Source organism: Hippocampus bargibanti, linkage group LG10 (assembly GCF_051943395.1).
Source record: "Hippocampus bargibanti isolate YZ-2025 linkage group LG10, ASM5194339v1, whole genome shotgun sequence".
NCBI lineage: Eukaryota > Metazoa > Chordata > Actinopteri > Syngnathiformes > Syngnathidae > Hippocampus > Hippocampus bargibanti.
The window spans coordinates 24,476,536-24,500,116 of NC_142743.1; the positions used below are offsets into that span (position 1 = coordinate 24,476,536).

The 23,581-nt window shown below is 45.7% G+C and overlaps 1 protein-coding gene across 2 annotated transcripts; it reads right to left on the reverse strand.

The window, feature by feature from the left end:
- Positions 1 to 235: 235 nt before the first annotated feature.
- On the reverse strand, positions 236 to 22,549 carry slit1b (slit homolog 1b (Drosophila)). Of its 2 annotated transcripts, XM_089007317.1 has the most exons (37): positions 22,194 to 22,414; positions 20,592 to 20,663; positions 20,403 to 20,474; positions 19,462 to 19,533; positions 17,919 to 17,990; positions 17,280 to 17,351; positions 17,115 to 17,186; positions 15,892 to 16,055; positions 15,673 to 15,817; positions 15,176 to 15,247; positions 14,959 to 15,030; positions 14,097 to 14,168; positions 13,560 to 13,703; positions 12,794 to 12,957; positions 11,609 to 11,632; positions 10,707 to 10,851; positions 9,755 to 9,829; positions 9,442 to 9,585; positions 9,228 to 9,371; positions 7,996 to 8,162; positions 7,779 to 7,917; positions 7,631 to 7,699; positions 7,437 to 7,508; positions 7,259 to 7,330; positions 7,102 to 7,173; positions 6,848 to 7,011; positions 6,320 to 6,450; positions 5,791 to 5,885; positions 4,530 to 4,669; positions 4,371 to 4,464; positions 4,120 to 4,257; positions 3,499 to 3,718; positions 3,292 to 3,422; positions 2,318 to 2,472; positions 1,364 to 1,551; positions 1,176 to 1,284; positions 236 to 732 (listed from the first exon to the last, which is right to left on the reverse strand). In XM_089007317.1, exons 1-37 carry the CDS (start codon positions 22,409 to 22,411, stop codon positions 464 to 466), a joined length of 4,440 nt encoding a protein of 1,479 aa, XP_088863443.1. In that variant the 5' UTR covers positions 22,412 to 22,414; the 3' UTR covers positions 236 to 463. The 2 variants fall into 2 exon arrangements, with proteins under 2 accessions (XP_088863443.1, XP_088863442.1); XM_089007316.1 differs by lacking the exon at positions 11,609 to 11,632 and having other exon boundaries at positions 22,194 to 22,549.
- Between the last annotated feature and the right edge of the window lie 1,032 nt (positions 22,550 to 23,581).

The following is a 23,581-nucleotide window of genomic DNA, read 5'->3' on the forward strand; positions in this document are numbered from 1 at the left end:
CTAAAAACGCCTTACTATACATGGTCGTTTTTTTCGGCTAAAAACGCCTTACTTACATGGTCGTTTTTTTTGCGTAAAAACGCCTTACTATACATGGTCGTTTTTTTTTCGGCTAAAAACGCCTTACTATACATGGTCGTTTTTTTGCGTAAAAACGCCTTACTATACATGCTCGCTTTTTTTCAGCTTTACTAAAAAAACAACCAAAAAACTAAAGACAACTTCAGTCATCGATAAACATTTGTGTATTTCGTCACACATCAAAGACAGTTCAACACATTTTTTACAGCAAGAAAAATATGGAAAAACATTTCCAACATTTCGAGAAAGAAAACATTGAATAAACTTAGGAGACATTGACTTTCCGTACGTGTTTTCCGACATGCAGAACAAAACTTCATCAACGAACATCAAAGACAACAGGTGGCGCTTGCGTGTGCGCGCGTGTGTGAGTGTGCGTATACTACACACACATTTTGCAGCCACACTCGAGTGGCTTGTCCACATCTTGCGTCACAGACGTTCCGTCATCGCACAGGAAGTTGATTCGCCGGCGCCGCAGCCTGAGGGCGGCGCAGCAGGAAGAGGGGGCGGGGCCTTCCGGCGAGACCCCGCCCGGCTGGCAGCGGCCTTGGCACTCCACCCAGGAGAAGGTCTTGGAGGTCCGGCAGAAAACGGCGCCCCGCTGGAGGCGATGGTAATCGCGCACGGGAACGCCCAAACATGCGAAACCTGGAGGGGTAAGGCGAAAGGGGGGAAGGGGGGGGGGGGGGCACAACAGTAGTTGTGATGTGTCGTTCGCGAATGAGCCGGTTCTTAGAGCCGGATCTCTGAAGGAGCAATTTCGGAGCCAAAAGAGCCGGATCATTTTAGTGAGAAGAGTCAAAAGAGCCGGAATTCTCATTACTACTGCGCACATATAAATAACGCCATATAAATAATAAATATTTCAAATAGTGTATTTTTTTACCTGAGTAATTCGTTTTTCACGTAATTTTACATGATTTTTGGGAGTTAATTTAAGCAACAAAAAAAGAGGAGCCATTTGTGAGCCAAAAGAGCCAAAGATCTTTTTAGTGAGCCGAACCAAAAGAGCCTGAAAAGAGCCGGAATTCCCATCACTACTACTCTGGAGTCTCCAGATCATCTTTCCATCGGCTCTCCAAGACACCAACCTGGGGTTTCCGTTGCGTCCGCGGCGGCCCCTCCTCCATCAAACCCTTTGCTGATTGGCTGGTCACAGTGTGGCCCCGCCCACCCCGACTGGCACACACACTGCCCTCCCTGAAAAAGCGTCAAAATAAAACAAGGCAACCAAATCCATCCTGGAAGTAGAAGCCTGATTTCTGGTCTGGCGTGTAACCTGTGCGCCCCCTGCTGGCTGGCAGGCGCCGCAGCCCGGCAGGACCCCCGCCTGCATGCGCCAGTGGGTGAAGTCCTGAAGCTCTTGGTTGATGTAAAGGTTCCGGATGCAGCCGTGGAAGCCCGACGCGTTGACGGCGGCGCGGGAGGACAAAGACAACGAGGCCGGGACCGCCTCCTCGGGAAGGCCTGAACATCACACACACCCCCCCCCCCCCACACACACACACACACAAATAAATAAATAAATAAATCATTCAACAAGTCATGGCCCACAAAACAAACTGCAATGGGTGCAAAAATGCTAAGACGGAGGACATTTCCGCATTCATTTGAATGATTGAGGGCGTGTGGGGTTCCCCAGGGGTCAAGTTCGGTCCCACGACGTTTTTTGACGCGGCCCGCCGAAGCTTGTGCTAGTATCTCCAACCAAAATTTAAAACTCAAATGTCATAAATAGAACATACAGTGATACCTTGGCTTACGAACTTAATTGGTTCGCAGACAGAGTGTGTCAGGCAAAAAGTGTGTATCCCAAATATTAATTTCCCATAGGAAAGCATTAAAATGAGACTAATCCGTTCCCAGGTGCCCATAAATGTATGTTTAAACCACCTCTCTTTAATGTTTAAACCTCAAAATTAGGCTTTTCAAACATGGATTTCATTGTTTTTGAACAGCCAGCTAGCAGGCAAGCTAGCCAGCCAACTGGCTAGTTATCCAGCTCGCTAACCAGCTAGCTAGGCAGCTAGTAGAATTCGTTTGTCAAGATAGCTAGGTTGATGCATGATTTCTGCCAGCTGGCTAGGTTAGATTCCGCTAGCTATAAGGCCTGCTAGCCAGCAAGCTAGGACAATTTGCTTGAGGACAATTCAGTGTGTGTGTGTGTGTGTGTGTGTGTGTGTGTGTGTGTGTGTGTGTGTGTGTGTGTGTGTGTGTGTGTGTGTGTTGCGACCTCCCACGTAGAGCGGCGCGTCCATCCTGGCGGCCTGCCGGCGTGGGCGTCCGTCCAGCGTGGCCGCTTGACCGCCGTCCACCGACAGGTTGAGCGTCCGCTCAAAGTTCAACAGCTCCACCGTGTGGAAAAGACCGTCGTTCACCGTCTCCGAGCTGAGGGCAACCGCCACAAAAAAAAATTGTTAGCTAGCTTGACACTTGAAATCTGCAAGCTACCTGATTAGCGAGCTAGCTAGCTGGAGAGCTGGCCTTCGAGCTCGCTAGCTAGCTAGTTAGATAGCCAGCTAGCAGACATCATGTAAGAATAAGAATAAAAATAAGAATAAGAATACATTTCATTTTTAAGCGCTTTTCAAAACTCTTAAGATCACTTTACAGTCACTGGTAGATGTTTCTCTCTGGGTGAGCAGCGGCAGCCACACGCGCCAGCGTTCACTCAACCCGGAAGTAACTCAAATAGATAGAAAGCTAGCTAATACATAGCTAATAGATAGCTAATAGATAGCTAGCCTGACAGCAAACTAGATAGCCAGACAGCTAATGGACAGCAAGCTAGAAAGCCAGCGAGATAGCCAGCTAATACACAGCTAGCCAGATAGCCAGACAGCGCATGGATAGCCAGCTAGCTCGATAGCTAGCTAGATAGCCAGCGAGATAGCCAGCTAATACACAGCTAGCCAGATAGCCAGACATCGCATGGATAGCCAGCTAGCTCGATAGCTAGCTAGATAGCCAGCGAGATAGCCAGCTAATACACAGCTAGACAGATAGCCAGACAGCTACGACATAGCTGGATGGATGGATGGATAGCCAGCTAGCTAGCTAGATAGCTAGCGAGATAGCCAGCTAATACATAGCTAATCGATAGCCAGCCAGACAGCCAATGGTTAGCTGGCTAGCTGGCCTGCTAGCTAGCCGGCTAACTGTCTAGTGAGCTGGCATTGACGTTATCACTCACGGGCGTGTTCCCACCTGTAAATGGCGGCGGCGGGCTGGTTGCCGGGGTCGTAAGTGACCCTGACGTGACCTTGATGAAGCTCCACAGCGATGGGTTCCTTATCGCCGTTAAACAACAAAATGCCGTTTTCATCCCCCGTGGACACCTGAAAGGAGGAGGGCGCGGGCGGGCGTTTATTTCTCACTTGCTCTTTTTGGCCTTTTTTTTTGCCGGCGGCTAACCTGCATGCTAATGTTAGCTGTCGGGAGGTCCTTGACGTGGCGCAGTTGGACGTAAGCGTCGCCGTTGACAAAGTTGACGCCGACTAGCTTCTCGCAGGAGGCGCCCTCAAAACCCGCCGGGCACTGGCACTGCGCCCTTCCCGCCTTTTCCAGGCAGGGGGCGCCGTTCTGGCAACGGGCTAGCTGGCAGGGCGACGACGCCACCTCGCAAAAATCGCCCCTGGTCGCCCCCCCAAAAAAAGGCAAAGATGTCCGCTCTTCATGTTGGTTTTTAAAGGACAAGATACCACCAGATAGCCAACAGATAGCCAGCCAGCTAGCTAGCTAATAGATAGATAATCGCTAGCTAGATAGCTAGCTAATAAATAGCCAGCCAGCTAGCTAGCTAGCTAACAGATAGTCAATAGATTGCCAGCTAACTAGCCAGCTAGCTATTAGATAGTCAATAGACAGCCAGCTAGCTAGCCAGCTAATAGATAGCCAGCTAGCTTGATAAATACCTAGCCAGCTAGATTAAAAATAGAGAGCTAGCTAGCTTGATTGATAGCTAGAATGACATTTATTTGAGGGGAAAGAATCTTGTTGTTTTGACTTGCTTCCCGCTTCAGTGCGTGTACATACGTGTATCCTTGGGGACACGTACACGTGTATCCGTCCAGGCGGTCCACGCACCGCGCCGCATTCTGACAGCGGTGGTCCGCACACTCGTCGTAGTCCAAGCCGCAATCGGGGCCAACCCAACCCGGGACGCACACGCACCTGACACATAGCAAACGCAACAACACAACCCCCCCCCCCCCATGAAAAAAGGCCAACCAGAACGGCGTTAGCATAGCAAGGCTAAAAAGGGCAAAATAAAGGTGCTTTGTCACCTGTGGCCGGCGTCGGTGCGGACGCAGGTGGCCTGATGCTTGCAGGGGTTGCGGGCGGGGGCGCACGCGTCCTCCTCGTCCTGGCAAAACAGACCTGGCGCCCCCCAATCACAGGTGAGGGGCGGTCAAGGGGCGGGGCCACGACCGAGACACGCCTACCTTCTCGTCCAGGGGGGCACAAGCAAGTGTAGTTGGCCACGCCGTCCACGCAGGTGGCGCCGCTCTCGCAGCCGTGCTCCTGGCAATCGTCGGCGTTCACCTCGCAGGACACGCCGTGGAAGCCCAAAGCGCACGCGCAACTACACACTCACACACACGCACACAAATACACACACACACACACACATAAACACAAATTTACACATATATATAGACAGATGTACACACAATTGTACATACACAAATACACACACACACACAGATGTACACACACACAAATACACACACATCCATAGATAGATGCACACACAGTTGTACATACACAAACACACAAATACACACACACACACACACACACACACACACAACAAGGAGAGGGAGTGAAAAAAACATGCTAATGAGGCGTGCGCGGCATCTCGTGCTAACTCATTAGCCGCCAGCTAATGAGTCTCACTCATTAGCTGGCGGGCATGTCAAAAGTGTGACATCAGCCATTTAGCACTTGACGACAGGCGCGTGAAACGACTCAACTCATACTTACTTATTGAAGAACAACACGCAGTGTTTAAAAATAAAATACAATAACTGCGGGTTTGCAAGGCTTGAGATTGACACAGCGACGTGCGTCCAGGTGGCGTTTGTGGGGTTAAAAATAGCAAGTTGACTAAGAATAATCATAATCATAATAATACATTTGATTTCTAAGCGCCTTTCAAGGCCACTTTACAGTCACAGGATATGTTTTTTCTGTGGGTGAGCAGCGGCAGCCACACGCGCCAGCGTTCACTCAACCCGAAATAAGTCAAATAAAAAGCTAACTAGCTAGCCATTACATAGCTAATAGATAGCCAACCAGCCAGCTAGCTAGCTAACAAATAGCCAATAGATAGCCAGGTAACTAGCCGGCTAGTTATTAGATACCCAATAGACAGCCAGCCAGCTAGCTATCCAGCTAATAGATAGCCAATAGATAGCCAGCCAGCCAGCGAGCTAGCTAGATAGATAGCTAGCCAGCTAGATAGCAAATCGAGAGCTATCTAGCTAGATAAATACCTAGCCAGCTAGATAAAAAAATCGAAAGCTAGCTAGCTTAGCCCCCTCTTACTCCTACCTAGAACCGGCCCTGAATTTTGTTGTATTTTTATTGTCACTGCCTCTTGTTTGGTGTGTGTTTAGTTGAGTTGGAAGTGTGCGAATGTGTGAATGAGTGAATGTGCGAATGAGTGAATGCGTGTGAATGCGTGAATGCGGGCTTGTGTACCTGAAGCCGCTCGTCTGCTGGTTACCGAGGCAACTTCCTCCGTTGATGCAAGGATGACTGGCGCAGGCGTCCGCTGGACTCTCGCAATGGTGGCCCTGCAAACAAACAAACAAACAAACAAGCGAATGGATCAAACCACACATTGATTGATCACAATCAGAATCATCACAATCAGAATCAGAATTATTACCAAGATTGATTGATTGATTGATTGATTGCTTGATTGATCGTTTGGTTGGTTGATTGATTGATTGATCGGTTGGTTGGTTGCTTGATTGATCATTTGATTGATTGATTGATTGATCGATTGATTGACCGATTGATTGATCGGTCGGTTGGTTGCTTGCTTGATTGATTGGTTGATTGATTGATTGATTGATTGGATTGATCAGTTGGTTGGTTGATTGGTTGCTTGATTGATCGGTTGGTTGATTGACTTATTGACTTATTTCAACTTGCAGTTGATTGGTTGTTTTGGGAAGTCGCGTGGCATTCGGGGGCAGATTGGGAGGTGGGATTTATGCCATACCGTGAATCCGTCCTTGCAGGTGCACGCGTACGGTGGCGAGTGCAAAGGACGGTTGTGGCACAGGCCTCGGTTTTGGCAAGGCGACGACGCGCACGGGTTGCACTTTGCCGCCACGCTGGGCTCAACCCCACCTGAGCGCACAAAAAAACAGTGTGTAAGTGTATATCCCAAAACTTTACTTCCCATAAGAAACTATTAAAATAAGAATAATCCGAACCCAGGTCCCCATAAAACATCATTTTCTAATTTTCTAATTGAACCGCGACTATTATAACTAAGCCGATGTTGCCTAAGAAATCGGTTGTAGGAACGATCCAAAGTGAACCTCACCCCACCATGGCGTTTTACTGAAGGGTTTTGCTGTTTTAGGAAAATAGCTTCTTTTACTCCCCTTTCAAACCATCTATTTTCTTTCGCTAGGGTTTTAATCTGATTATTATGATAAAATATGTCATTTGTTGAAGGTGCGCCTTAGATTTTAGAAAATAGGCTCCAAAAGGACAACTTTAAATGTTATTCTTTTCTCACCCCGGCAGACGAAGCGTTCGGGTGGGGCGGTGAGCAGCAGTTGGCCCTCCATGGCGGGCGGCCCGCCGCAATGGGCGATGCCGGGCTCCTTGTAGCCGCTTTTGAGCCACTCGGAGAGCCACAGCAGGCGGCAGTCGCAGTAGAGGGGGTTGGCGCCGATGGCGCTGCTCCGTGACATCATCAAAAAGAGACACGGCCCCAATCAAGCGCCCGTCCGTCCGTCTTGCTTTCATTCGTAACGGAAAGGTACGTACAGGTGCGACAGCGACGCCGCGTGGTGGAAAATTCCGCTTGGCAGCTCCGAGATGTCGTTGCCGTGCAGGGACCTGAACAGGAAGCGCTTGACACGTCCGGTCGCCACGCGTGCGTTTGTACGCGCCGTGCGTGTGTGATGCGTGTGTGTATACGAACAGGAGCCTCAGTGATCCCAAGCCTGCCAGGGCCAGCGGGGGGATGCAACGTAAAGAATTATAACTCAGGATCCTGAACACAACAACACATCCAAAGGGTTAACTTCAAGCATTCATATACACACGTGGATGTATGTTTGTGTGTGTGTGTGTGTGTGTGTGTGTGCGCGTTGACTCACAGGGTGGTGAGTCGGCTCATGTTAGCAAAGGAATCCTCGGACAGGGCGTCGATGTTGTTGTTGCTCAAATCTCTGCACATTCAAAGAGCAAATCAATGGCGGGAAAGTAACAGCAAAAGGAAGGAAGGAAACGCCCATCGGCGCCCTCCGCTGGACGTTGGCAGTAATTGCATCAATCCAACGTTGTTCCTCACATCAGCTGCAGGTTGGCAAAGTTGGCCAACTCGTCGGGGACTCGCGTCAACTGGTTGCCGTCCAGATATCTGCCGGCCCGCACATTTTAACTTGAAAGGTTCATCCGTTTTATTTTGAAAGGAAGCGCCGGTCCCATCGGCCACTCACAGTTCGGTGAGGTTTGCCGGAAGCCCTCCGGGTAGCGCCCGCAGATGCTTGTTGCTGCAACGCGCCACCGTGTCGGCGCACGTGCAACCGTCGGGACATCGCGGGCCCGCAGGGAAGCAGGCGGGCTCGGCCGCAGAGCCTGAAACGGTGTCCACTTACAGGAAGTGGACGCTCGCCGCACAGGAAGTCAACGTGACCTTCCGCCACGTTAACGTACCGTCCTCGCAGCGAAAGTCGGGCGCCGCCACGTCCTGTAGCGGGATCTCGCGGAGGAAAGGGGGGCCTTGGCAACGGGGGTTTCCCGTCACCACGCGACGGCTCCTCAGCCAGGCGCTCAACCACGACAGGCGGCAGTCGCACTTGAACGGGTTGGCCAGGAGGTTCCTGGCAGCGCCAGCCAAAACAAAGCTTTGGTTAGGCCCGACGTCAGCCGCTTCAATCACGCGGCTAACGGGTGTTTGCTAACAAAAAGGGGATTCGTGAATGAATTACACTGATACCTCGGCTTACGAACTTCATTGCTTCCCAGACAGAGTGCGTAAGGCCAAAAGTGTGTATCCCAAAACTTAATTTCCCATAGGAAACCATTCAAATGAGAATAATCCGTTCCCAGGTCCCCATAAAACATCATTCTCTACTTTTCTAAGCCTTAAAACTGCACAAAATACACCTTATTTTATGTAGACTAAATGTGCGATGGTATTATAATGAAAGAAATAAACTGTACTGTGACATAAAGTGGTTTTATTGACCTTTGTGATGGTCGTTGATAGCTTGATGTTATGGAGTGGCCGCTTTCTTCAGTGAACTGCAAATGTCCACATTGTGGGACGAATAAAGGTTTTCTGATTCTGAGTCAACACTTGATGAGGAACATCGCCTTGTTCTTCCACCATCTTGAGGAATGATCCCTTGTAGGTGCTTTCTCTGCCGTCATTTTACCTAGTTCCTCATCAATTGTGTTCTGTTTAGCTGGCTTGATAGCTTTTTGCCTCAAGTGTACAAATGGCTTGAGCGGGTTTTTGTGGAGCCTGATTGATGGGAATTTTAACCTTGCAGTCTACACTCTGCCTTTGAACTATTAAAGTCGAAACGAGTACAAATGTCACCATGTTTTCTACCAATTTTCTCACTCTCTGTCTATCATCTGCCTGTCTCTTTAATGTTTAAACCTCCTCCCCTCACTGCTGCGTTTTTGACCAATCACGTGGCTTTAACCGAAGACTGGGGGCGGGGAATAGGCCACCAAAACTAGTCGGCTGCCATTTTCTTGTTAGGAGAACGGGGCTCGTTTGCCAACGACACATGACTCATTGCGGCAGCTCCGTGCGTATCCCGAAAAAGAGTTCGTATGCCAAGGTAAAGTTTTCACCGAAAAGTTCGTAAGCCAAACCGAGGTTTCACTGTATTATTTCTTAGTGCGGAGCATGCGTTTGTGCGTCAACTGACAGCGTGGAAAGGTGAGGAAGGGCGTCAAAAGTTCCGGGCAGGATGACGCCGAGCTGGTTGTCGTAGAGCGACAGCAGACGAACGTTGTTGAGGCCCGTGAAGCTGCCGTTGTCAAGGCAACGGATCTTGTTGTTCCTCAACATCCTGCGCGCACATTCAAACCTGTTCAAGAAGCCCTTGGAGGGGTCTGCGTGTACGCGTGTGCGCGTCTCACAGCATGCGTAGCGAGTCCATCCCTGCGAACATGGCGGCGCGCACCGCCTGCAGCTGGTTGGCGGTCAGGTGCAGCTCGACCACGCCAGAGGCGCCTTCGAAGGCGCCGTCCTCGATCTCCGAGATTTTGTTGTTGCTCAAGTTTCTGATCGACGTGGAAAGAAAAAAAGGGGAACATCGACTAATTACAAAAGTAAATAAGCAGAGAAATAATTACCTACATAACCGTGAAAATAAACAAATAAACAAATACATTTGAGCACTCAAGCATTCTGACACGTGTGTGCGCGTGTCGTCACCCCAGTTTGACCTACATTTTCTTGAGCCGCGAGAGGCCTTTGAAGGCGCTCGTGGCCTCCAGCAGAGCCAGGTCATTGTTGTTGAGACGCCTGCGACGTAGACACCACCGACGACATCGTCATCGGTGGAAGGGAGGTGAAGGGGGGGGGGGCACAAAAGCCAAAAGACAAGAAAAAAAAAACAAGATGGTGAGTGGACACGGCAGGTTGAAATGTCCAGCGGCTGTGCATTCATGCAGCGTGACATACATGTCAACATATATGTCAACATATATACACGTTACGTTCATGGTGCATGTGTGTGCGTGTACATTTGTATGACTAGTCTTGTGAGGACCACTAACATTTCATACCATACGTAGTGAGGACATTTTTTGACAAATGAGGACATTTTTGGACGGTCCTCACAGGTTTTTTCTTCTAAAGGCTTCTAGAGGGTCTAGAAATGCATCTGTTAAAATTTCATCCAAAATGATTTTTTGGTGTGTATATTCATTTCACTTGGATACACACACTATTTACTCACTGTGTGTGTGTGTGTGTGTGTGTGTGTGTGTGTGTGTGTGTGTGTGTGTGTGTGTGTGTGTGTGTGTGTGTGTCGTTAATGAGAGAAAAAGGTCATACCACAAAAAGTAAAACAATATTTTAACCAAATTCACAACAGGGTTGAGGACTTTGAATGTACCCATTCAGAGTCCTCACTCCTGCTGTTATTTCAGCTTCAAGTCCACTTTTTATTTATTTGTGTTGAAAGAAGTTGAAGTGGGGAATGGGCTGACATTTAGTCTTCAAATGGAACACGAGATCTTCTCGAAACTTAGCAGCAACGGTGGTCCTCACTCCTTATCTGGAGTTATCCGGACCTCACAAACCCTTTGAAACAGAAATGTGTGTGTGTGTGTGTGTGTGTGTGTGTGTGTGTGTGTGTGTGTGTGTGTGTGTGTGTGTGTGTGTGTGCGCGTCATACAGTTCCTCGGTGGTGGGGGGCAGATGTTGGGGGAATTTGGTGAGTCTCAGGTTGGAGCAGTCCACCACGTTAGCCTCGCAGCGACATTTGCTCGGACACGTCGGCTTGCCGTTGCAAGCAGAACTCAAGCGGCGGTCCTCCGTCCCTGGCGGCAGATGAGCTCACAATTTTTCCATCGCGGTTCATCAAACAAACCCCCACCCATTCTCGCTATCTAGTTTGTTGTTCTGTTATCTGGCTGGCTATCTGTTGGCCGTCTGGCTGGCTAGCTATTAGCTGGCTAGCTGGCTGGCTCGCTGTTGGCTATTTATTAGCTAGCTAGCTAGCTTTCTATCCATTTAAAATTATTTCCAAGTTGAGTAAACGCTGGCGCGTGTGGCTGCCGCTGCTTACCCCCAGAAAAACTTATCCTACGACTGCAAAGTGACCTTGAGAGTTTTGAAAGTCTTTGGGTGAGCAGTGGTAGCCACACACGCCAGCGTTCACTCAACCTGAAATAGACAGAAAGCTAGCTAGCTACTAGATAGCTAATAAACAGGCAAATAAACGAATAATTAAATAAATGAACGGACAAATCAATGAATGAATAAATAAACAAACGGACAAATAAATACATAAAAAATACTTGAATAAAAAGAAATAAATACATTAATAAAAATACATAAAAACACAAATAAATAATCAGACAAATACCGTACACAAAAATAAATGAATAGTTAACTCAATAAACGGGCAAATAAATAAATACACAAGTAAATAATCAGACACATGATTAAATAAATAGCCGGAAAAATAAATGAATACAAAACCCATATTTTGAGTTAAAAATCTATTTGAGGCGCGTTGGGGGCGTGGTGACCTTTTGATTGACAGCTAGCGTGAAGGATACGGGCGTTACGCACCTGGGATGTGGTACTGCTCCTTGGCTAGAATATCAACGCAAAGAAAAGCCGATCACTAAACAAATACGTATGACGACTTACATTCCGACATGACGGCTGCTATGATCAAGAAAAGCGCCAACGGAAAATTACATACATATTAGCTATCTATTTATTCAAATTACAATATTAGCTAGCTAGCTATCTATTGGCTATCTGGCTATCTATTAGCTGGCTAGCTGGCTCTCTTAGCTGGCTAACTATGTATTAGGTATCTATTAGCTAGCTAGCTAGCTCTCTATCTTTGAGTTATTAACACCCAAGCATGAAAAAAACATAACCCGAAAAATTTCGGTCATATTTTCAATTGCCGAATAAATTTGTGAATGGCAGTGAATGAGTTAATATTATCAATTGGTCAAAAAATAAAAATAATTCTGGAATTAAAATCTTTTTTTTAATAACCTAAAAAACAGAAAAGTATTCAAAAATAAGAATTTGCATTGAAATAAATAAACAAACAAATAAATAAATATATTTTGTAATATGGTAGAAACCATACAATAATATATTGTAGTCTTTTCTATCTATTTCAGTTACTTCCGGGTTGAGTGAACTTGGTGCATGCTCACCCACATAAAAAAAAACTTATCCTGTGACTGTAAAGTGACCTTGAGACGTTTGAAAGGCGCTTAGAAATGAAATGTATTATTATTATTATTATTACTGTATCTATTAGCTAGCAAGCTAGCTTTTTATCTATTTGAGTTACTTCCGGGTTGAGTGAACGCTGGCGCGTATGGCTGCCGCTGCTCACCTGCAGAAAAAAATATCCTCTGACTGTAACGTGTCTTTGAGAGTTTTGAAAGGCGCTTAGAAAGGAAATGTTTTATTATTATTACTGTATCTATTAGCTAGCTAGCTTTCTATCTATTTGAGTTACTTCCGGGTTGAGTGAACACTGGCGCCTATGGTTGCCGCTGCTCACCCGCAGAAAAAAATATCCTGTGACTGTAAAGTGTCCTTGAGAGTTTTGAAAGCCACTAATAAATTATATATATATAAAAGTATTATTATTATTATTATTATTATTATCTTATTAACCAATAATAAGGCATGCATAACTCATATGAATGATTTAGTCGTTGTGTTTTTAATTTTTGTCATTGTTTAAAAAACGACAAACTGTGAAAGAGAGAGACTGACCGGAGCATCGGAACTTGCTGCTTTGAATGTGCGCGATGCGTTTGTTGGCGAGGCGTCGCGGGCTAGCACAGCGCGCGCCGCTAGTCTCGATGGGGTTCGCGCGAAGGAAGTCGGCTAGCCACTTGACGTTGCAGTCGCACACAAAAGGGTTCTGCGCCAGGTGACTGAATGGACACAAAGGAGTCACGTCATCGCTAGGTTTATCTGGCTATCCAGCTGGCTAGCTATCTAGCTAGCTACCGAGCTGACTATCTATTTTCTATCTAGAAAGCTACCTACCTAGCTATCTATTAGCTAAATTTTAGTTTTGCAATGCTAGCAAAGCTAGCAATTTATTAGCTGGCTTTCTATCTATTTAGCTATCTATTAGCTATATAGCTATTTGGGTGGCTGGCTATCTAGGTAACTATCTGTTGGCTATCTAATGGCTGGCTTTCTATCTATTTAGCTATCTAATAGCTATATAACTATATGGGTAGCTGGCTATCTATTTGCTATGTAGCTAGTTGCCTAGCTAGCTATCTATTTGCCATATTTTAGCTTTCTATTGGCTATATAGGTATCTGGATGGATGGCTATCTAGGTAACTATCTCTTGGCTATCTATTAGCTATCTACTGGCTGGCTTTCTATCTATTTAGCTATCTATTAGCTATATAGCTATCTGGGTGGCTGGCTATCTGTAAAGCGACCTTGAGAGTTTTGAAAGGTGCTTATAAATCAAATGTATGATGATGATGATGATTCTTATCATTGTCTCGTCTCACAGTGTCTGGATGGCGCGCAGCGAGCCGAAGGTTCCTTTCGCCAAACTTTGGATCTTGTTGTCGTAGAGCGACAGCAAAGTTAGACTCTCCAAATCCTTGAAGGCCGACGCGCGCACGCAGTGGATTTTGTTGGCGTTCAGCAACCTGCAGGAGGGAGAGAAAAAAAAACACACAAGTGATCGACATTTTTGTATTAAAGGTCACTTCCTGTTTCGGGAAGCTTTTTGAGTAAGGTTGACACAAATGAAATGATAAATGTGGAAAGTATTTGAACTTATCTTATGTTATCTTATGTTATGTTATGTTATGTTATGTTATGTTATGTTATGTTATGTTATGTTATGTTATGTTAAACCGAAAAGTTCGTAAGCCGAGGGCTTCGTAAACCGAAGTTGTGACTGTAGTCTCAAGAAATAGCTTGGCAGAGGGCTGCAGAAGTTGGCCGTCTGTCATGAACGGCTGCCGACAGTAAAAGACGATCTTCCTGCGTTTGAGTGAGCTTTTGTTCACAGTGTCCCAACAAGTACGATGACCTACAGCAGCTCCAGTGAAGACAAGCTGTCAAACACGCCGACGGGGAGCTCCGTGATCTTGTTGCCGTACAAAACCCTGGACAAACAAAAAACAATAAAACAATAAAACAATAAAAGAAAAAACAAAAAAAACAAAAAAAACAATGAAAACAAAAACAAAAACAAAAAAAGAAAAAAAACACAAAGAAAAAACAACAAACAAAAAAAAAAAAAAAAAAAAAAAAAAAAGAAAAAACAACAAACAAAAAAAACAAAAACAAAAAAAAAAAAACACGGACATCCATGAGTGGCCATCCACAATGGCACATGAGTGGACAACAAAAACACGTGACAAGATAACACGTGAAAGTCTGTCATGACATTATATCTCTCGTTTTATTTTATTTTTTAGTATTTATTTATTTATGTTTTTGTGTTTGGGATTTTTGTTCTTTTCTATTTGTTTGCATTTGGATTTTTTTTTCTTATGTTGTTTTTTTTAAGCATTTTCATTTTTTTCTTTCTGGGTATTTTTTATTATTATAGATCATTGAATGAACGCTGGTGAGTGTGGCTGCCACTGCTCACCCACAGAAAAAATATCCTGTGACTGTAAAGTGTCCTTGAGAGTTTCGAAAGGCGCTTACAAATGAAATGTATTACGTATTCTGATTAAGGGACAACAAAAAAATGTAAAGAAATAAAAGCAATTCCTCTCGTGACCGCTTATGGCCACACACACACACACACACACACACACACACACACACACACACACACACACACACACACACACACACACACACACACACACACACACACACACACAGACAACAATGACAGGTGAACAAAACATGACATTCGAACACCACGCCGGGATTACTCACAAGGAGTTCAGAGCTTTCAGCCCGTGAAAGGCATCGGGAGCAATCTCCGATATTTGGTTGTTGCTCAGGTCTCTGCGACGCACACAAAACACAAATACGGACTCATCCGCCGATATACAAACGGAAAGATGAGAAAACTATTCAAAAAAGGTGCGCTTTTAGGATGCCTGTATATTTTTGACTTTGAATATGAATGAGTTCCAGCTGTCCGACTTACATTCTACGAAGCTTCTTGTAGGAGGTGAAGGCACCCGGAGGAACCGACTTGATGCCATTTTGTTCCAGGCGACTAGTAAGCCAGGAGAAAGGAGTCAAAAGAAAACATCATTGCTACGTGATGCACCCCAAAAAAAAAATAATAAATAACTAAAAATGAATCTATATATTGATATATAGTAACCAGCAGAAACGAGTGGTTCAACCCCCAAAGCTAGTTCCACTTTGCAAGCTATGCCATTCGCAATGCGTATGGCAGAAAATTAAGACATCAATAAATAAAGACATCATTACTTTATTAACTAGTTAATTCATTAATGACTGTATTTATTTAATGAGGCAATTAATTAACAACAAAATAAATAAATAAAAATATTTTAAAAATACATAATAAATAAAAAAAACAAATAAATTGATGAATAAATTTTTTTTTTTAATTTCCCAATTTAGTTGTGGTTTGAAGAAGAAAAAAAAAAGTTCTTAAAAGTTGTTGCTCACATCTCGTTCAAGGCCTCGGGGAGGTGCGCGGGAATAGCGGTGAGGCCTCGTCCTCGGCAGTCTACGATGTTGTCGCTGCACGAACACGCGGGCGGACACGAGCCGGACGCCAGGCCGCACGGCTGCACAAACGCGCCGCCGTCGCCTGCGGGCGCGCGACAAGATGGCGTCCGATTTTCACGGAAGGGTCATTGGGCAGAGAAGAAGGTGAAAAAGTACCCGAGCAGGCCAGGTCGCTCCTGCGCAGTTGGGCCAGGCCGAGGCCCCTGAGGGCCGGCGGGGAGCTGCACTGGCTGGAAAGGCCCAAGGCGGGACGCTGGCGCAGCCACGGCGGAAGCCACGCCAGGTGGCAGTCGCAACGCAGGGAGTTGGAGTGCAGGCGACTGTGAAGGGAGACCACGACGCTCAAACGGCAACAAACGTTCACTTTCGCAACATTTCAACGCGGATCATTCCACACGTTTACACTACGTGCAAATCCGGATCGGATCCAGTTCAAACTTGTTTTCATTTGATCAAGGGCTTCCAGTTCAGCTTTTGTCCTTGATCACAGAAGCAGTTTACGACTTGAAACTCCTTCACAGGAAGAGCTCATGAGCCAGGTTGCAAATTGATCAGTTCGTGGAAGAGACAATGTTTTATTGCTTACAGCTGTTCGCGCTTCGAACGTTCCGGGGCGTGCTATTCTCATCAAGAAAACTATGTTTTACTAATGTATCACCTCAATTTGCATATACTCTCAATAAATAGCTTGGCAGAGGGCTGCAGAATTCAGGCGTCTGTCATGAATGGCTGCGTCTCCTGCCGGCAGTAAAAGCCAATCTTTCTGGGTCCGAGCCTTCGTCCACAATGTCCGATCGAACATCTGTGACAATCACGTCTCATCAAATTCAGTGGGATTTTATGGGTCGCCTTTCAAATGGAGATCTGATCTAGATTACATTTGAATTAGTCAAATCCGATCTGGCTGAAAGCCGGCTCGACGACTCCGGGTGAAGTTTGGTCAGAACGTCATAACTTTTGAAATCGATGGGGAGAGCCTAAGAACACGCTTATCTGAATTTGACATTTTGCTTTTACATTGGTGACAAATCCGGATTGGATCTGGATTAACGTTGGTTTAACTCAACAATTAAGTGCGCTCTTTCATCCCAGCGTGACATCTGATTACGGCGTATTCAATGTATGATCCTATTCAGCCTTTTGCATGTAGCATTTACATTGCTGTCGAACCTGTATCACATCTGGATCAAATTTGGTTTCAGTCGAGTTTCATCCGGCGACGACTCACAAATGTCTAGTGTATCGATATATTAATTGCATGGCATTTTACATGTCGCGATGATCGAATCTGGATCAAACTTGGACCCTGCATACACACTGCACGCTTTACTGAAACGGGTATACAAATCACGACGATGATCCTCAAAATGGCCACTCACAAAGTGCGAAGTTTGGGCATGTGGTTGAAACTGGAGACGGGAATGCTGCTGATGTTGTTGTTGTTGAGCGTCCTGGAGGAAAACGCAGACAGGAGACGATGGCGATACTGGCGGACATCGAAGGAACCCACGACACTCGAACGCAACACGGCAGAGTCTACTCACAGTACTTCCAGCGATCGCAACGCTCTGAATGCTCCCTCCTCGATGCAGCTGATCCGGTTCTTGTCCAGCTGGCTGTCAATCGACACAAGACGGAGTCAAAATGTTTGCACAATGCGCCCTTCAAATGAACACTTCACAGTCCAGGCCACAAGGGGCAACGCCTTCCACAAAAACAAATAAAAAACACCGTGCGGTGGGTGATACCTTGGCTTACGAACTTAATTGGTTCCCAGACAGAGTGTGTATCCCAAAAATTAATTTCCCACAGGAAGCCATTAAAATGAGAATAATCCGTTCCCAGGTCCCCATAAAACATCATTTTCTACTTTCTAATTTTCTAAAACTACACAAAAATAGACCTTATTTTACGTATAATAAATGTGATATGGTATTATAATTAAATAAATAAACTGCACTTTATAATAAAGTGGTTTTATTGACCTTTTTGATGGAATGGAGTGGCCGCTTTCCTCACCATTAAACACTTGATTAGGAACGTAAAAATAGTTTGTATGCCAAGGTAAATGCTTCATAAATGTAACGTTCGTAAACCGAAAAGTTCATAAGCCAAGGCGTTCGTAACCCGAGGTATCACTGTATTGGTTTCTTTTCCTTGGCGGCATTAGTTGATCAACTGACAGATTTTTGAGGTCTGCGGCTCCTCTGAAGGCTCTCCTGGGAATGGCCCGGATGGCGTTTTCACTCAGGTCGCTGAAAATACAAGATCATCAGAAAAATAATTCATCGTTTCCAGACATCAATTTAACATTTGTGCAAAATCTGATGAAATGACAGCGTGGCGCTGATAGAGATTAGACAGAATCAGAAGTGATCATATTTACAACTTTCATGCTGTTCTATGCTTAGCCAACATGTGAGACGGAATACACAATTGAAGCGCAAAAAACCTGGGGTCAATCTGAGGTCAACAAAGTGTCCTCTTCATCGAGGAGATCTGGCCTTGCACAGAATTTAGGACTTGGGAAACTCCTTGATCACCGAAGCAATTTACGACTTGAAACTCCTTCACACGAAGAGCTCATTAGCCAGGTTGCAAATTGATCAGTTCGTGGAAGAGACAATGTTTTATTGCTTACAGCTGTTCGCGCTTAGAACTCAAGAGGTGTGGTATTCTCATCAAGAAAATGTGGTTTTACTAATGTATCACTGCCATTTGCATATACTCTCAATAAATAGCTTGGCAGAGGGCTGCAGAATTTGGGCGTCTGTCATAAATGGCTGCGTCTCCTGCCGGCAGCAAAAGACAATCTTTCTGTGTTCGAGCTTTTGTCCAAAGTGTCCGATGGAACATCTCAGACAGTCGCCTTGGCAACAACATCGCTGCCTATTTGCGAAACGACAACACGGCTTCCGTGAAACAATATTTTCCCAGCGGGTCGCCAAGATCTTTTAGTTGCCGGGATTCAAGAGGTCCGAAAACGATGTTGACCCAAAGCGGTCACAGCTGGACGTGCTCGCTGATATTTGCTCTGCTGGCGCGTCGCCCCCTCCTCGGAGGAGTCTTTTGTTTGGGTGGTCAGCGGGTGCGAAAGGTAAACTTTCCCACTCGCTTGGAGTGAAGGCGACTGCGAAGGGAGACGGCAACGCTCGGCACGAAACGTCGGCTTTTACAAAATTTGCGCGCAGATCATTTGACGCGTTTACACTGCGGGCAAAACCTGGATCGGATTCACATTAAACTTGCTTTCATTTGACTAAAGAGGTTATCCAGATTCTAAACTAACATGTATCCTGTACCATCGAATTCAGGTGGATTCTATTCATTGCGTTTCAAATCGGGATCTGATCTTGATTAAATTTGGATTACCTGAGGCTGATCTGGATGAAACTTGGAACGAAAACTTGAGGTGACGTTTGGTCAGAACGTGATAACACTTGACATTGATGGATATGCTATAGAAATATATTCAAGAGGATTATAAATGCTGTGTTTACATTGGTGCCAAATCTGGATCGGATCTGGATCAAAATTGGTTTTACTCATCTGTTAGGCCTGCTCTTTCATCCAAGTGTAACATATGAAAAGGATGCGTAAAGTGTACGATCATATTCATTCTTTCACATGGAGCGTTTACATCGCTGTTAAACCAGTATCACTTCGGGATCTAATTTGGTTTCAGTCAAGTTGGGCAAGTTTCATCCGGATTTGACACAAACTCACAGTCGTGTTAAAACTTCATTCTTCTGGAACAGAAGTTCGGGAATTTGCGTCAGGCGGTTCCTGTTCAGACGACTGAAACACAAACAAGCAAAAGCAGGTTCAATAAAACGTTCAAAATACAGACGCTCCCCACCTTACGAACGAGATACGTTCCGAGCGACGCTTCGTAAGGTGAATTTGGTCGTAAGTTGCTTCAGTGCTATTATTTTGTATGGAATGTGTGTTTAAGTCAAACACTGAACGGGGAAGTATAAAGCTCAATCGCTCTAACAGTGGTCAAATCAATTGACACCTGCTGCGGTACCACGCCACACGTGCCAGCGTTCACTCAACCCGGAAGTAACTCAAATAGATAGAAAGCTAGCTAATACAGTAGATAGCGGGGCAGGACCAAGGAGGTCCCAACGCCACCGCTGCCCACATTGGAGGTAGGGTATATCCTTGGGTCTTCAGGAAGCCATGACGGAAGCTGCTGGCACGTCATGACTGAATAACGTGCCAGCAGCCATGACATTTTGTTATGCATCGGAGCCTCAATTGGGAAGAGGGATTTCCTCCTCACCCACATACTCGACATAGGCCCGCGATACAAAATCCAACTGACAGCATCTCCGTCCAAACATTTTTTCGGCATACTGTACCCGCAAAAAATGTTCGTATGTACTGACCGTAAAGTCGTAACTCGAATGTACGTAAGTTGGGGAGCATCTGTGATAGAAACAAGAGAAAGAGCTACACAGAAAATGCCATTTTAAAACGGTGGCTTCTGAGATGGGACTTGAAGGTGGGAAGAGAATCCATGTTACCAATGTTGGGAGGAAGTGAGTTCTAGAGTTTGGTGGTAGAGCAGCTGAAAGCCCTGTCCCCCACCGTGCTGAGACAGGGGGGGGGGGCACACACAGAGGTGGAGGGAGGAAATGTGTTATTTAGTGGCCACTCACAGTCGTTCCAGATCCTTCAGCTCATCCAAAGCGCCTCGCTCCACCTCTCGGATTTGGTTTTCCATCAGGTGACTGCCACGCACATTAAAATAACATCATAATCATAAATTAAATAAAAAATAAAAAACAAAGACATTCCAAAAAATGCAGGCAAAATCGCACAGAGGAGCCCAAAAAAGTCCAACTCACAGCACTCGCAGATGCTTCAGGCCGGAAAAGTCCGACTTGGTGATGACGGTCAGGTTGTTCCTATTCAGATCCCTGCGACGCAAAAAGAAAGTAGTCCACTACCGTACCGTATTTATTCGAGTATAACGCGCACAATTTTCTACCTAAAAAAAGAACTCAACGTTTGGGTGCGCGTTATATACCAATGCTTTATCCCTTCCAGGAGGGGGCAGCATTTCCATGGCTATTCTCGCTCTTCCGTTTCGATTCTCGGAAAGACCCGGATATCACGCGCATTCCTATTTTTTTTTATTGATGATTAGCATTTCTTTAGCTACGCTTCAGCTCCACAAATAACCCGCACAAGCCATCTGCACACATAAAAATTAAAATACAAATTAAAATTAAAATAAAAAAATACAAATAACAAATACAAATACAAGTACAAGTAAAAACCATAACAATAACTATAACTCTAACTATATTAAAATTATATTAAATATATTATTAAATTATATACAGGCTCCACAAATAACCCGCACAAGCCATCTGTACACTTGATGCAAAAAGCTATCAAGCCAGCTAAACAGAACACAATTGATGAGGAACTAGATAAAATTATGGCAGAGAAAGCACCTAAGGGATCATTCCTCAAGATGGTGAAAGAAGAAGGCTACGTTCCTCATCAAGTGTTTAATGCTGATGAAAGCGGCCACTCCATTCCATCAAGCCATCATCGACCATCACAAAGGTCAATAAAAGCACTTTATTTCACAGTACAGTTTATTTCTTTAATTATAATACCATAGCACATTTATTATACATAAAATAAGGTACATTTTGTGTAGTTTTAAGGCTTAGGAAAGTAGAAAGTTATGTTTTACGGGGACCTGGGAACGGATTATTCTCATTTTAATGATTTCCTGTGGGAAATTATTTTTGGGATACACACTTTTCGCCTTACACACTGTCTGGGAAGCAATTAAGTTCGGAAACCAAGGTGTCAGTGTAGATATATATTTTTTAGGGGGCGAGGGTATTTCGCAGATAACACGTACGTACACTCGCGTTACTTTTTTTCCGCGTACCTTTCTCCCGTTGTAAACGTCCTCCCGCAGTGACCCGTGAAGGCCAAGTCGGAGGCGGAGGGATGGGATAATGCGTGCGGCGGCATTAATTATTCACACGCATACACACTTGGAGTGCTTGGTTATTGATGTACTCTGATGTCATCATTTCTGCCGCAAATAGCTGATGCGGGACTTTGTGGCTACGTGGGGATTTTCATACGTGGACACACATCGTGAATGACAGACTGAGGAACATTCACGTAGACGCCCCCGTTTTTCTGTTTGTTTTTTGTTTTTTTTGGATGATCGATGAAAAGCTTTCTTCAGGCGTCATCTGTACAAATTTGAAGGTGTCGGACGTTTGTTTTGATGTTTTATGGGGACCTGGGAACGGATTATTCTCATTTTAATGGTTTCCTATGGGAAATTAATATTTGGGATACACACTTTTCGCCTTATACACTCTGTCTGGGTAGCAATTAAGTTCGCAAGCCAAGGTATGACTGTATTGCACTTTAGTCACACACCCGCACGTGCGTAGCGCTTTACTCACAGCCTTTGCGCTCCCCGGGGAATGTTTGTAGGAACGGCGCGGATCCCGAGTCCGTGGCAGTCCACCGTGCTCCCCAGGCAGCTGCAGGGAGTGGGGCACGCCTGGACGCCTCCCCGTCCGCCCGTCACCATCACCAGTAGGAGCAAAAGGGACGCCCGCTCGCATCCTCTTGACCTCTGGGCGTCGCCGCGTGTCCCGCCGGGCATCTCGCCGGGCATCCTCGCCACTTCCTCCGCCGAGCGGCCGCGCCACGAAGTAGTTGAGCTCGGTCGCGGGAGGCGCGCTTGGGTTTGAGCGCTCGGCGGCGACCGTTCTTTCTCCTCCTCGCTTCGGCTTCCCCTCATTGAGTTATTGTGCGTGCAGACGCCAGGCACTCCGGGGAAGGTGAGGGGAGGGGGGGGGGGTCAGGCGGGGTGGACGGCGTAGGGGGTTTCCCTCGCTCCCTCTATACACGCACAACCGCGGCGGGCAATCATCCATTAAAAGCTTTTACAAATAACGGCGAGGAGACTCCGCCCCAGCAGCTCCCCAGAGCACCCGGAGGCGAACTTCATTCAAGTTCGCTAGCGAAGAGAGACAGCTATTAGTACTTGAGATGTGAAACAAAATGGCAGACCAAACTATGCACGCCCCGAAAGATCGTGTAATAAACAATACAAACGCCAGAAGAATAATCCTAATAATATATTTCGTTTCTAAGCGGATTAAAAAATTAGAAAGTAGAAAATGATGTTTTATGGGGACCTGGGAACGGATTATTCTCATTTTAATGGTATCCTATAGGAAATTTATTTTTGGGATACACACTTTTCGCCTTACACACTCTGTCTGGGAACCAATTAAGTTCGTAAGCCAAGGTATCACTGTAATAATAAATTTGATTTCTAAGCACCTTTCAAAACTCTCAAGGTCACTTTACAGTCACAGGATAAATCATTTTTCTGTGGGTGAGCAGCGGTAGCCACACGCGCCAGCGTTCATACAACCCCGAAGTAACTCAAATAGATAGAAAGCTAGCTCGCTAGCTAATAGATAGCTACCTAGCCAGCGAGATAGCCAGCCAGCTAGACAGCTAATACATAGAAAATCGATAGCTAGGTAGCTAGCTTGATCGCGAGCTAGACTGTTATGACACATATTTAAGATAAGAACCACTGTAGTGTCGCCATGGCCATCTGTAGTGAAAGCTTGACTGGTGGGAGGGGGTCGTAGGGTCAGTTGGAATTTATGCCCCTCCCCCCCAAATCTCCTTCTACCCAACCCGAAAGAAAAAAAAACTCCAGAGTGACAGCAAACAAATTGTCCATGGGGCGAGTATGGCCTCTTCTTTTGTGGGCCTCCACATGTGGGGGGGGGGGGGTTCAGGGGGGAGGCAGGGGCACATTTGT

Coding starts and splice junctions, on each gene's coding strand:
- slit1b (XM_089007316.1), bottom strand. CDS start 22,537: ATGAGGGGAAGCCGAAGCGAGGAGGAGAAAGAACGGTCGCCGCCGAGC. Junction 7,331..7,436: donor ATGAGCCGACTCACCACCCT/GTGAGTCAACGC, acceptor TGTTGTGTTCAG/GATCCTGAGTTATAATTCTT. Junction 4,258..4,370: donor CGCACCGACGCCGGCCACAG/GTGACAAAGCAC, acceptor GCTATGTGTCAG/GTGCGTGTGCGTCCCGGGTT.